Here is a 14,723-nt window from a genome sequence, read left to right on the forward strand (position 1 = left end):
CCGGTGCCCGGGGACCAACTCCAGATGTAGACGCTGCCTTGGTCGGGGGAAGAGAAAGGAGCAGACCCTAAATAAGCAGGTTTTTGATTGTGGGAGGAACACGGGGAGAACATACAAGCTCCACACAGAAAGGCTGGGAAACGATCCCGTGACATTCTTGCTGTGAGGCACCAGTGCTAACCACTATACTACCATGTTGCCCCTTTTTATTTATTTATTTATCTGCCCCCCCCTGCAGATAGTCTAGCTCATTTTAAATTCAGACTCATGTTTTTCAGTGCAGAGAGACTTTTTTTATTTTAAATGCAGAATTTTTTTTATTATTATTTTTGTAGTGCAAATACACTGGTGCATGTTTAAAATGACACATTTTTTTTGCTGTGTAGATGGATTTGTGCATATATATATATGTGTGTGTGTGTGTGTGTTTTGCAGTGCAGATGGACTGATGTATATATTTTATATTTATTTATTTGCTTATTTATTTATTTATACAGTGCAGATAAACTAGTGCAGATTTTAATATTTTTGTTAATTTATTTATTTTGCCATTCAAGTGGACTGATGCAGTTTTTATTTATTTATTTATTTTGCAGTTCAATTGGACTGATGCCGAAATTTATTTATTTATTTTGCAGTTCAAGTGGATCAATGCAGAATGTTATTTATTTATTTATTTATTTATTTTGTAGTTCAAGTGGATCGATGCAGAATTTTGTTTATTTATTTTGTAGTTCAATAGGACTGATGCAGAATTTTATTTGTTTATTTATTTTGTAGTTCAAGTGGATCGATGCAGAATTTTATTTATTTGTTTATTTTGTAGTTCAAATAGATCGATGCAGAATTTTATTAATTTATTTATTTTGCAATTCAAGTGGATTGATGCAGAATTTTATTTATTCATTTATTTATTTTGCAGTTCAAGTGGATCGATGCAGAATTTTATTTATTTATTTATTTTGCAGTTCAAGTGGATCGATGCAGAATTTTATTTATTTATTTATTTATTTTGCAGTTCAATTGGACCGATGCAGAATTTTATTTATTTATTTATTTTGCAGTTCAATTGGACCGATGCAGAATTTTATTTATTTATTTATTTATTTTGCAGTTCAATTTGACCGATGCAGAATTTTATTTATTTATTTATTTATTTTGCAGTTCAGGTGGATCGATGCAGAATGTTATTTATTTATTTATTTAGTTTGCAGTTCAGGTGGATCGATGCAGAATTTTATTTATTTATTTATTTATTTAGTTTGCAGTTCAGGTGGATCGATGCAGAATTTTATTTATTTATTTATTTATTTTGCAGTTCAAGTGGATCATGCAGAATTTTATTTATTTATTTTGTAGTTCAAGTGGATCGATGCAGAATTTTATTTATTTATTAATTGCGGTGCAGATGGACTGGTGCAGATATTAAAAGCAGATTATTTATTTATTTATTTTACTGGTCAGATGGACAGATGCAGATTTTTTTATTTATTAATTTGCCTATTTATTTTTGCAGTTCAGATGGACAGATGCAGAATTTTATTCATGACTTTGTTTATTTATTTATTTTTGCAGTGCAGATGGACTGGTGAAGGTTTTAAATGCATACTTTTTTGTATTTATTTATGCAGTTCAGATGGACTGGTGCATATTTTTTTATTTATTGTTAATTTATGTGTTTTTGTGTTTGTTTATTTTTGCAGTGCAGATGGACTGGTGCAGATTTTTTTATTTGTTAATTTATTTGTTTTTGTGTTTGTTTATTTTTGCAGTGCAGATGGACTGGTGCAGGTTTTAAACGCAGAATCATGTCTTTTTTTCTGCAGTGCAGATGATCTGGCGCTCACTCAGCACTGCTGTGTCCTCAGCACCTCTGCAGTCTCTGCAGCTGTTTTGAGGCTCGGCTGGACGTGGACATGAAGTGGGGGCTGCTCGTCGCTCTTCTTGGAGTGCGGTAAGCGTGCGTGTTTCTGCACCCAGCCTCCCACTGGAGGACACCAAGTGTTTGTGGTGTTTGTCTCTTCTTTCTGTGTGAATGTGTCTCCTTTAAAAGCCGGTGGTTTGGACTCATGTGCTGATGTGAAGTCACCTTTCCTGTCACACTGCTGCAGATTTGAAATTCAGACTCCCATCATGTCCTTGATAAGCTCTTGACATTCTCTTGTGATTCTGCATCGTTGCTTCTGTGAAACAGATGGTGGAATGGTTGGCATAGCAACAGATGCTGAACGTGGTCCCGATGCCTGTCCTAAATGAGATTAGTGGTTTAGCAAGGTATGTTAATCCAAAAGCCAGAATGTTTTGAGAGACACAAACTTGGTTGTCTTTGAAATTGGTTCCACCACCATGGTAACATGGGTAGGTGGCAAAGTTCATGTGGTTCATCCGGTGCTGGTTCAGGTTGTCTGTTGTGGTTTTATGACACAAATGTGAAATCTGAGACAGTGGTTTCTCCTGTGTCAGAAAATATTTGTGCCAAATTAATGAAGAAAAGTTGTCTTGTATAAATCATGTTTGATAATATTTTATGCTAGCGGAGTCATATCCGTTATACTCACAGGTAACAGAGAAGAATTTGAATCATGTCATTGCGTATTTCATGTCCCTTTAGTTAAAGTGTAGTAAGTTGTGTTGCATTGTGTGTATGTTGTCAATTCAGTTCAATTTATTTCGTTTATATAGCATCAAATCACAACAAAGTTGCCTCAAGGCTCTTCACACAATCAGAATCACCTTTATTGTCATTGTAATTTGCATTACAACGAGATTTGAGTGCAACTCCAAAAAGGTGCTTTCCGTGGTGCGAGTAATTTTTAGCCAAATAAAAGATAATCCAATTTAACAATAAATTATACAGAGTATATGTACAACTAAATAAACATAAGATGAAGTAAAATAAAATGTGGACCAAGTAAAATGTAAAACAAGAATTATATACAACTGTGGAATCATATTGCACGGGAATATTGCACATGGTTTACAGATATTGCACAAGAAACTTGAAAGGTGTGGATTAGAGTGATTTGTTTGTGGAGGGGAGCAGAGATCAATCACTAATGATTAAATGCAGAGTGGTGCATACAGAGCAAAAAGAGAAAGAAACAGTGCATCATGGGAACCCCCCAGCAGTCTAAGTCTATAGCAGCATAACTAAGGGATGGTTCAGGGTCACCTGATCCAGCCCTAACTATAAGCTTTAGCAAAAAGGAAAGTTTTAAGCCTAATCTTAAAAGTAGAGAGGATGTCTGTCTCCCTGATCTGAATTGGGAGCTGGTTCCACAGGAGAGGAGCCTGAAAGCTGAAGGCTCTGCCTCCCATTCTACTCTTACAAACCCTAGGAACTACAAGTAAGCCTGCAGTCTGAGAGCGAAGCGCTCTATTGGGGTGATATGGTACTACGAGGTCCCTAAGATAAGATGGGACCTGATTATTCAAAACCTTATAAGTAAGAAGAAGAATTTTAAATTCTATTCTAGAATTAACAGGAAGCCAATGAAGAGAGGCCAATATGGGTGAGATATGCTCTCTCCTTCTAGTCCCCGTCAGTACTCTAGCTGCAGCATTTTGAATTAACTGAAGGCTTTTTAGGGAACTTTTAGGATAACCTGATAATAGTGAATTACAATAGTCCAGCCTAGAGGAAATAAATGCATGAATTAGTTTTTCAGCATCACTCTGAGACAAGACCTTTCTAATTTTAGAGATATTGCGCAAATGCAAAAAAGCAGTCCTACATATTTGTTTAATATGCGCTTTGAATGACATATCCTGATCAAAAATGACTCCAAGATTTCTCACAGTATTACTTGAGGTCAGGGTAATGCCATCCAGAGTAAGGATCTGGTTAGACACCATGTTTCTGTTGTGAAGGTGTAGTAACACGGACCCACAACAGGGGGTGGGGTGTTAAATGAACGGGCAATGGATAAGCCAAACAGTAACAATTTAATGTTGTGAAGTGCACAACGGAATACAGACAAATACAGTTCTTGGTACTACAAACAATTATATGTTGAGTGACGTGTGGGCAGGCTTGAGGATAGGAGACGTCCGTCCAGAACTGAATCTTCATCAGTGAATCGGTCGTGACGCGCGAAGCGTGCGCGCGGCTTTCCATGACAAAATCTCTTGTTAAAAGTGAAATCTGCCGGAAAATGGCTGATGTCCAGCGCTTGTGATAACCAGAGAAATTGCACACGACAGTCCCAGCTCCACACAGTCATCCGTTTAGAAATGATGTGGTGGTTTCTGCCTCTCGATGGCGGCTCGGAGCGCGGCGCGCCGTGCGCCATTGTGGGCCATCCTTAAAGCTGTAGTAACACTCCTTATTCTCTGTGAAGCCCGTAAAATTTTCACCGAAAGCCAGATAAATTTTTCGAATGGTTTCCAGCTGCCTGTCTCTAACAGTTTCTGAAAAAATTTTGATGGAAAAAAAGCCCAAATCATTCCGCCATTTCCTCGCAATGAAACGATGACGAGAGGGGTGGACCAGTGCTCACTCAAAGCCTGCCCACAGGCGGATGACGCAACCGACAGACGTGGAAAAACTCACGCATGCGCACGAAGGTTCAAGCTTGGCTGACGTAAAAACATATGAATCAAATCCATATAGTTTTTGAAAAAAATAAAAAGGTACGATACTTTTCTAACAGACCTCGTATAATCTCTCCACCTAGTCCTGGGTCTTCCCCGGGGTCTCCTCCCGGATGGACGTGCCTGGAACATCTCCCTAGGGAGGCACCCAGGAGGCATCCTTACCAGATGCCTGAACCACCTCAGCTGGCTCCTTTCTACACAAAGGAGCAGCGGCTCTACTCCGAGCTCCTCACAGATGACCGAACTTCTCACCCTATCTCTAAGGGAGACACCAGCCACCCTCCTGAGGAAGCCCATTTTGGCCGCTTGTACCCACGATCTAGTTCTTTTGGTCATGACCCAACCCTCATGACCATAGGTGAGAGTAGAAATGAAGATTGACCAGTAGATCGAGAGCTTCGCCTTTTGGCTCAATTCCCTTTTCGTCACAACAGTACAGTAGAGTGAATGTAACACCGCACCTGCTGCGCCGATTCTCTGGCCAATCTCACGCTCTATTGTCCCCTCACTCGTGACCTCAAGGTACTTGAACTCCTTCACTTGGGGCAAGACCAGAGTAGGCAATCCATCGGTTTCCTGCTGAGAACCACGGCCTCAGATTTAGAGGTGCTGATCCTCATCCCAGCCACTTCACACTCAGCTGAGAACCGATCCAGTGAGTGTTGGAGGTCATAGGTTAATGAAGCCAACAGGACCACATCATCTGAAAAAAGTGTTGATGAGACCCTGAGCCCACCAAACCGGAAACCCTCCTCCCCCGACTACGCCTCGATATCCTGTCCATGAATATCACAAACAGGATTGGTGACAAGGCACAGCCCTGGAGGAGGCCGACCTCCACTGGAAACGAGTCCGACTTACTGCAGAGCCCCCGAACACAGCTCTCACTTTGTGAATAGAGATTGGATGGTCCCGAGAAGGGACCCCCTCACTCCATACTCCCACAGCACCTCCCACAGTATCTCCCGGGGTGCCCGATCATCTTCTCCAAGTCCACAAAATACAGGTAGACTGGGTGGGCATACTCCCAGGCTCCCTCCAGGATCCTTGTGAGAGTGAAGAGCTGGTTGGTTGTTCCATAACCAGGATGGAACCTGCATTGTTCCTCTTCAATCAGAGGTTCAATTATTGGCCGAAACCTCCTTTCCAGCACCCTGGAGGGAGGCTGAGTAGTGTGATACCCCTGTAGTTGGCACACACTCTCTGGTCCCACTCCTTAGGCACTGTCCCAGACCTCAATGCAATGTTGAAGAGACGTCTCATCCAAGACAGTCCCTCCACACCCAGAGCCTTCAGCATTTCTGGATGGATCTCATCAATCGCAAAACCAAAAACTGGAAAAGTTAGTGAATAAACAAATGAATAAAGACAAGTTGAATAACTTGGAATTACTGATATAATCCTTAATTTAATCCTGTTTGATGAATGACTTTTGTGTGTCACTTCACAGTATGTTTGGGCGCAGTCAGCAGGAGGAAGAAGACTATGAGGATGTGCCCATTAATAAGACCTGGGTTTTGTCCCCAAAACTCTATGAGAGCGACGTGACCTTGATCCTGAATAAACTCCTGCTGGGTTATGACAACAAACTGCGGCCGGACATCGGAGGTCAGTGTGTCCTCTGGAGCTGTGCATGTGTGCTTCATCACATCAATCAACACATTTGGAATTACAGAGCAGGAACTTTCAAACTCTGTGAAACAGTCAGAGCAGAGGAGGACATACGAGGGGTAAATTAATTAACAGGACAAATCCAGCTCAAGTCTCCCATGTGACTTCTGGTAAACTTTTAATGAAATTTCATATCTTAAAAAAAAATCCTTCTGTGTTCCACCATGAAGCTGTAAACTGGAGTTAACGTGGCGCTCTGCAGAGGTTCTCCAGTAACAGCTGCAGAAGCTTATAAGTCCTTCAGAGTTGTCTTGGTGGCTTCCCTCACTGGTCTTCTTCTTGTCGTCACTCAGTTTTTGAGAACTGCCTCCTCCAGAAAGATTTACCGTAGAGCACCATACTGTTTATTTCTCAATGACACATGTAAATGAAGTCCAAGAAAATGTTCATGTATCCATCCCCTGATTGGTCTAAAGACAAATGGCTGGAGAAGTGATTTGAATTTTAAAAAAATATCTGGGTGTTTAGTTTGTCCAAATACTTTTGGCCTCTGAAACTGCTGAGCAGTTCGCCCACTGGATAAGGAGTTGGTCTACCAATATGTAGACCTGGGTTTGATTCCCGGTCACTCTACCCGTATGTGCTGTGGGTCAGAATGCTTCAGAACGCTGCAGTAAAATGTATGTTCAAATTTTCAACACCTAATTTATTTGGTGGTGGGTTAACCTCGATTGATAATGTAAGGAAATGAATGGATGATTTTCTCCATTTTATCATACATACAGCCCCTTTTTAAAGAGACTCTAAGGAAAGTCCTCATGTAAAGTACCTGCATACAGTACAGTATCATTTTGCTCCAAACATGAAAATTTGAATTGTATTGTTAGAAATTCTTCATATCTTCATTGAAAATAAACTCATTCATGTGGATGAAATGTTTAGATGCTGTGAATGTGCTCTCCACAGTCTGTGGGGCACAGAAGTGGCATCATTTATGAAGTAAATTGTAGATCAGCGTAAAATAAATGCCCAAAATTAAAATATGCAGTCTGCTCTCAGACACTGTCGGTTACCAAATATTTGAGTGGATGAGATAAAATGACACTAAATAAAGTCTACATACTACAACCCCTGGCAAAAATTATGGAATCACCGGCCTCGGAGGATGTTCATTCAGTTGTTTATGTTGTGTGGGCCGCTGAAGAGGAGGTACTGCTGGCCCACCACCACCAGAGGGCGCCCTGCCTGGAGTGCGGGCTCCAGGCACTAGAGGGCGCTGCCGCCTTGCAGGAGCAGCCAGAGTGACAGCTGTCACCCATCACCTGCGACAGCTGTCATCAATAATCGGATCTGCAGGGGTATATCAGCAGGACGGCATCTCCACCTCATCGCCGAGATATCGTTTCTACTGAGAAGGTAACGTGCTCAGCTGCCTGTTTAACAGTGATCTTTGTGACTTTTGTGTTTTGCTCTGAGAGTATTTTCCAACGAGAGGTGGAGGTAACTTACCTGCCATTCGGATTCCTGGGTGCGAACGCGCCCTCCTTTAATTGTCCTTTGTTCCTCGCCAGCAGTACCAGGTCCGACACGCGGAGGCAGTGGCCACCTGGGAGTTCGGGACTTGGCGGCTCCAGTATTCCCGGGGTCTGGTGGTGGAGGAAACCGTGTGGTTCCGGTTCTACTTTGGAGAGGCGTCTCCTATCTTCGAGCCTGCCCACACGACACCTGTGTGAATTTGACTTTGTCTATTATTGTAATCTGTTGTACTTGTTGTGCATATTCACAACAGTAAAGTGTGTTATTTGACCTATTTCATTGTCCGTTCATTTGCGCCCCCTGTTGTGGGTCCGTGTACTTACACTTTCCCAACAGTTTAATTTTGTAGAAAAAAAGCAGATCACAGACATGACACAAAACTAAACTCATTTCAAATGGCAACTTTCTGGCTTTAAGAAACACTATAAGAATCAAGAAAAAAAGATTGTGGCAGTCAGTAACGGTTACTTTTTTAGACTAAGCAGAGGAAAAAAATATGGAATCACTCAATTCTGAGGAAAAAATTATGGAATCACCCTGTAAATTTTCATCCCCAAAACTAAAACCTGCATCATATCAGATCTGCTTGTTAGTCTGCATCTAAAAAGGAGTGATCACACCTTGGAGAGCTGTTGCACCAAGTGGACTGACATGAATCATGGCTCCAACACGAGAGATGTCAATTGAAACAAAGGAGAGGATTATCAAACTCTTAAAAGAGAGTAAATCATCACGCAATGTTGCAAAAGATGTTGGTTGTTCACAGTCAGCTGTGTCTAAACTCTGGACCAAATACAAACAACATGGGAAGGTTGTTAAAGGCAAACATACTGGTAGACCAAGGAAGACATCAAAGCGTCAAGACAGAAAACTTAAAGCAATATGTCTCAAAAATCGAAAAATGTACAACAAAACAAATGAGGAACGAATGGGAGGAAACTGGAGTCAACGTCTGTGACCGAACTGTAAGAAACCGCCTAAAGGAAATGGAATTTACATACAGAAAAGCTAAACGAAAGGCATCATTAACACCTAAACAGAAAAAAACAAGGTTACAATGGGCTAAGGAAAAGCAATTGTGGACTGTGGATGACTGGATGAAAGTCATATTCAGTGATGAATCTCGAATCTGCATTGGGCAAGGTGATGATGCTGGAACTTTTGTTTGGTGCCTTTCCAATGAGATTTATAAAGATGACTGCCTGAAGAGAACATGTAAATTTCCACAGTCATTGATGATATGGGGCTGCATGTCAGGTAAAGGCACTGGGGAGATGGCTGTCATTACATCATCAATAAATGCACAAGTTTACGTTGATATTTTGGACAATTGAAAGGATGTTTGGGGATGATGAAATCATTTTTCAAGATAATAATGCATCTTGCCATAGAGCAAAAACTGCAAAAGCATTCCTTGCAAAAAGACACATAGGGTCAATGTCAATGAGCAGATCTGATTTGATGCAGGTGTTAATTTGGGGGATGAAAATTTACAGGGTGATTCCATAATTTTTTCCTCTGCTTGGTATAAAAAAGTAACCGTTACTGACTGCCACAATCTTTTTTTCCTGATTTCTTATAGTGTTTCTTAAAGCCAGAAAGTTGCCATTTGAAATGACTTTAGTTTTGTGTCATGTCTGTGATCTGCTTTTTTTCTACAAAATTAAACAACTGAATGAACATCCTCCGAGGCCGGTGATTCCATAATTTTTGCCAGGGGTTGTACAAGCTTCATTCATTGGTTCATTCATTCATTCCATTTACAGTGTGTGTGTTCATTGTTCATATCCATCACTGATGTTCACTTTGATACCAGAAATAACTCATAAAGAGGGATTTACCCTCATTTAGAAACAGTCAGACTGATGTTCAGTCACTTTTGTAAAAACACAGCGAACATGAATAACTGGATCGAACATCAGCAGCACCGTGCGGCGTCCAAATCCAGGAGTGTATCTGAGCAATCAAACGTTTGGACACGTTCCCATTCAGCACAATGGGAACGTGTCCGAGGCCCAAAATATCAAACTGGACTGAGATGACGTGAGACACCCCGTGTCCCAACACCGCGCAGCTAAAACAAACCTTTGTGCAACAACTAATTCTACACCGAGCAACAGTTCAGGCTAAACGTTAACACGCTAAGCTAACCACTTGTTAGATAATGTCTGTGCTAATTCTTTATTTTATGTTAGCTATCAAGTATTTGTGTTAAGTTTCATTTCCATCATATGTCCGTTTCAGACACAGGGAGAGCTCCCCCTGTTGGTGAGAGCCAGTAACGTTAGAAATATGAGACTAAACCACACCCATTGTTAACACCCACATTGTATAAAAGTGTTGTACAAGTTACGTCATGTGCCTTCACAAGATGGACACTGTCAGTCTGTGAGGGACACAGGCCTGGTTTTTGTCGTGACCTTTAATAAACTAAAAATGAGGGACAGTAAATTACATGAAATAACACACTCCTGGACTGTATCAACAAACAAACTAATGGGGTTAATTAGCAACGTGAAAATGACAAGCAGGTAATTAACATTAAGTAGAAGACTGAATGACTACGACCTTTTTTAAATATTGAGGTACGACAGTGACAGCAGAGTCCGTCGGCTGTCATTGAAGCTGTGTGTCACGTTGTCTCCTTGATGACTTGTCCTCTGTGTTGGCAAATAACACTGATGTGAATGTGCAGGCGGCTGTTGAGACCAAGGCTTAGGGAGCGTCCGCAAAGTGCCAAAACGAAAAGAGACGTCAGAAAAATCTTCAGTAAATTCATTGTTATCACCTAATTCACTTCACTCATCAAAGGTCTGCTGCTGGTTATACTACAGCACCTACTTTGGAAAAATGTCTTTTTGCATCATTTTGGAGAATTTTTCTTTGTTAAAATATTTTGTAACCTGCAGGAGACCCCTGGTGGCTGCAGTGAATATGGTGTCACTAATAACAATCATTTTTCTCTTAAGATTTTTTACCGTTTATGATTTGCAACAGAATGATGTGGCAACACCAAACCTCAACTAAAACACAACACTGCATTTTCATAGTGTCCTTGCTGGACTGACAGTAACGCGTCTCTGCCTCCGAACCCACAATATCCCTGCAAACCGATTTACCCGTTTAGTTTTTTGTTTTTTATTTTTTTGTCCTGCAGGACTGATACTTTGTAGAAAACAGTTCTTCATGCAAGATCTTCTCATTTGTTGAAAGCAATGCAACGTTCTGTCCCTGCTGCAGCAGTGCTGTCCTCTGTCCTGACTCCACACAGAAAAGCACATTCGGCTCAGACATACAACTAAAAAGAAGCAAGAGACCAGAGAGAGCTGCATATGGACATGTGTTTTTCATCATTATTATTATTATTATTGCTAGCGTGTTGTCTGTGGGGATCCACGGGCTCTAGATTGGGTTGTGTTTATAAAATAGGTAGCTGACATTTTTTCAAGGGAGGTAATAAATTGTGTAAATTTTCTATAATGAGTTGGAATGACGTGTGAGTCCAGAATGTTTTTAGAACCTTAGACCTCAACAATTTTTATAAGAAGAACTCAACCCTTTTATTTCCTGTTAATTATGTATTTTTATATTAATTCACTGTCTTAATGTATTTATAAATTGTTTAGGTTCTTGTAATTATATACATACTATTATTATTTTATTTCATTTTTACTTCAATTTGGTCATTTGATTTTTAAATGGACCACAATGGAAATAAGTGTTTTAACTTTCTTCTGTCATCCATGTATTTTTATTGACATATTTACAATTATATCATGTACTTACATTGAACTTAGTACATAAAATCACACATGCACGCACTCATGCTTTAAATATAAAGATGATTTACCGCCCCCTGCTGGAATGACGTTTGTCCAGAATGTAATTAGCAAAGCTAGCTAATACCTGTAGTTTCCCCAAAAATATTTGTCCTATCAACGTTCTGTTTTTGTAGCATTGATCCTTCACCCACAGTTCATAAGAATACCAAACAGCAAATGTCAGCTCTGCACAGTTTGTCTGTGAACGAAGTTATACACACTCACAGAGAGCTTTTTGTCTTTTCTGCATTTTGTCACAAGCAGGTGCTTCTGTATTTACACACCCACTAGCAGAGACAGTGGCAGAAGACATCAAAAGCAATACTCTTTTCCCTCATGGTAACAGCAACATGACACCTAACTAAACTGACTAAACCAATTGAACTACAACAACACAATAAATCAATAACACTAACAATGCTGTTAAAATAACATGAACCACAATAACAACATGTAAAACCTCAAAACCCCAAACTCCCATGGTATATTGCAGCACAAATTCCATTGTTTTCTGGTTAGATAAAATTGTTAATTTATCAAAAACTATTAGTCCTATCAACTTTCCATTTTATGCAGCATTCATCCTTGTCCCAAAATGCATAAGCATACCAAACGGCAGATGTCAGCTCGCCCTGGATTTTGTGTGATCGAAGCCATAAACACAGAGGCCACTTGGCATTTATTTATTTATTTATTTATTTATTAAGTGCATAGATGTGTAATTTTTTTGAGGACTCTAGATACTGGGCAATGTCAAAAGGTGTCCAAGTATCACGTAGCTGCAGTACATGGAGATGGTGACAGAGCATCAGTCTGCCTGTGTGGTTGTAAATCAGGATCCAGGGTCCGTCTGCAGACTGCTGGATGCACCAAAATACAGCAAGCGTGGATTCTCCTGGATCAGTTGGTCCAGCCGGTTGTCCACTAGCAGGAGGCTTGGTTGGCTTGACCCCCAAGTGTGGAATGAGTCTAAGTGTCCTTGAGCTGGGCATTTCTCCTAAAACTGCCCACCGGGTAGCACGCTGCTCCAACGTTTGATAAAATCTAGTTTGTCCAACAGAACTTTGCTGCCTGAAAAGGCTGAACCACAGATGAGTTTAAACCACACACTCAGTCAAATGTCCTGCAGCAAAGTCATTTCAATCCTCTTCTTTGAAAAATTAACCTTTTCCTTCAACTAACATCTTATTCCAAACATGCAGAAATCCTCCTTCACTGCAAAGAGAGTTGATGAAGTTATAGAAGCTGTAACTGAGTGAGTACGATGCTGTGAAGGACAAAGTCATTTACCTGGTAGTCAGTGTTTGGGGTCGAACCTCAACCTGGGAGAACAAATCAAACCGGATTTTGCCTCCTCGGGTGGTACAAGTTCATTTTCAGTTTGACTCGTGGTTTTTTCATCAGATTCAACAAAGGTCTCTTGAAAGTTTTTGTCCTTTTCTGCATGTTTTAGTCAAACCTGTGCACAGTAACCAGTGATGTTTGTCATTTTGTTCCAGTGAGACCGACAGTGATTGAAACAGCCGTGTACGTCAACAGCATCGGACCCGTGGACCCCATCAACATGGTGAGACACACAGAAAATCCTCTTCCTGCTTGCTGGTTTTCCAGTGACCCCGATGCTATTCATATGGACCCTGAAGCCAATTTGGACTTATTAAAACCTGCAGTATGTGCTGCAGCCACCTGGTGGATGGTGAAAGTAGTACAGGTGGTCTGTGACAAGTCATTAAAAGTAATAACAATTCTCTTGGAAATCCAGTTGTAATAAATTTAAAATGAGCTTGAAACATTTTATTTGAAATGTAGTCAGAAGTAATAAAGCAAAACCAAGAGATTTAAATGATGTTTTTCTCCATTTATTTGACCCAGTTTAAAGCTGCAGATTCAGATAATTTGTCAGATTCACCGTGATACAAAACAACAGCAGTGAAATGATCATGTGGAGAAGCAGCTCTGCACTGGGCTTCAGACAAATAACCACAACAGGATCATCAGACCCAGGGAGGCCATAACCGCGAACAACTAAACATCTGACGAGCCCACTTACTCTACCAGATTCTCACATCCTAAGATCAGAGCACAGAAATCATCCAGGAGAACTGCATGTCAGCTTTGGGCAGCATGATGGGCATGTTGTCACTAAATGGTGCTCTGGTGCTGCTGCTGTCACTGATTTTTTTTTTTTATTATTATTATTATTATTAAATTTTTTTATTTCAATCAGCAAACTCATGCAACAACAGAAAATAAATGAATGAATAGATAAAATCAAAGAAAAAGGGAAAATACATAAGATACTGAATATACTGAAAAAAACCATGTAGCTGAGTGAAAAAGATGAAGGCTGAAGCTGTTGAGCTTTTAAATGCTCAAACCTATTTATACCATGTCAATATTAAAAATAAAACATTTCCGTGAGACTACGATCAGTAATATGAAAAATATCACAATGAATCACCAGGACTGGTACACTTAACATTCTTTTACCATTTTAAATATTTTAGTGAACACTGTAAGCACTTATGATAGATTTTTTTGTACATTCTTTTCAAGTGATTTCTATTGGTGCTCTGTTTGAGCTCCAGCTCCAAACTGTTCCACAAATGCACCCCACAGATTGATGTGCACGTCCTTCTCTTATGAGTTCAACTTCTGTTCTTTTTGAAGTTCAGTTCTCCTCTCAAATTATAGCCACCTTCTCCTTCCATTCATAGAGTTTATATATATATATATATATATATATATATATATATATATATATATATATATATATATTGGCAGTAAATTGTTTCTGGTTTTGTACATGATTTGTGATGTGTTAAATTTGACCAAATCCATAAACTTTGAGACATTTGAGATTACAAATAGTGGGTTGGTGTGTTCTCTGTATCCCACTTTATTTATGATCCTTATTGCTCTTTTCTGTAGTCTGCATAGTGGCTGCTGGGTGCATCTGCAGTTGTTTCCCCAAACTTCCACACAGTAAAACAGATATGGTAAAAATAATGAACAGTAAGTCTGTGTGTAAGACTCTATAGTCCAGTATGTATGTTATCCTCCCCAGAATTGTGGTGCATTTTGCCAGTTTTCTGACGTGGCTTACGTGAGGTTTCCAGCTGATTTTGCTGTCTATGATCACTCCAAGAAATTTATTTT

General features: G+C 40.0%; 1 protein-coding gene across 2 annotated transcripts in view; it reads left to right on the top strand.

Moving 5' to 3' along the window:
• Positions 1 to 1,813: 1,813 nt before the first annotated feature.
• gabrg1 (gamma-aminobutyric acid type A receptor subunit gamma1) overlaps positions 1,814 to 14,723 on the top strand; it is a 34,836-nt gene continuing 21,926 nt past the window's right edge. Inside the window, exons 1-3 of one of the 2 annotated variants that reach the window (XM_034159492.1) lie at positions 1,814 to 1,954; positions 6,047 to 6,204; positions 13,064 to 13,131. In XM_034159492.1, coding sequence (XP_034015383.1) covers positions 1,917 to 1,954; positions 6,047 to 6,204; positions 13,064 to 13,131 — 264 coding nt within the window. In that variant the 5' untranslated portion in view covers positions 1,814 to 1,916. Of the gene's footprint in view, positions 1,955 to 2,193; positions 2,275 to 6,046; positions 6,205 to 13,063; positions 13,132 to 14,723 lie in introns of those variants that run through there. The other variant, XM_034159490.1, reaches the window with a different exon arrangement.

This window comes from Thalassophryne amazonica, chromosome 19 (assembly GCF_902500255.1).
Source record: "Thalassophryne amazonica chromosome 19, fThaAma1.1, whole genome shotgun sequence".
Classification (NCBI taxonomy): domain Eukaryota; kingdom Metazoa; phylum Chordata; class Actinopteri; order Batrachoidiformes; family Batrachoididae; genus Thalassophryne; species Thalassophryne amazonica.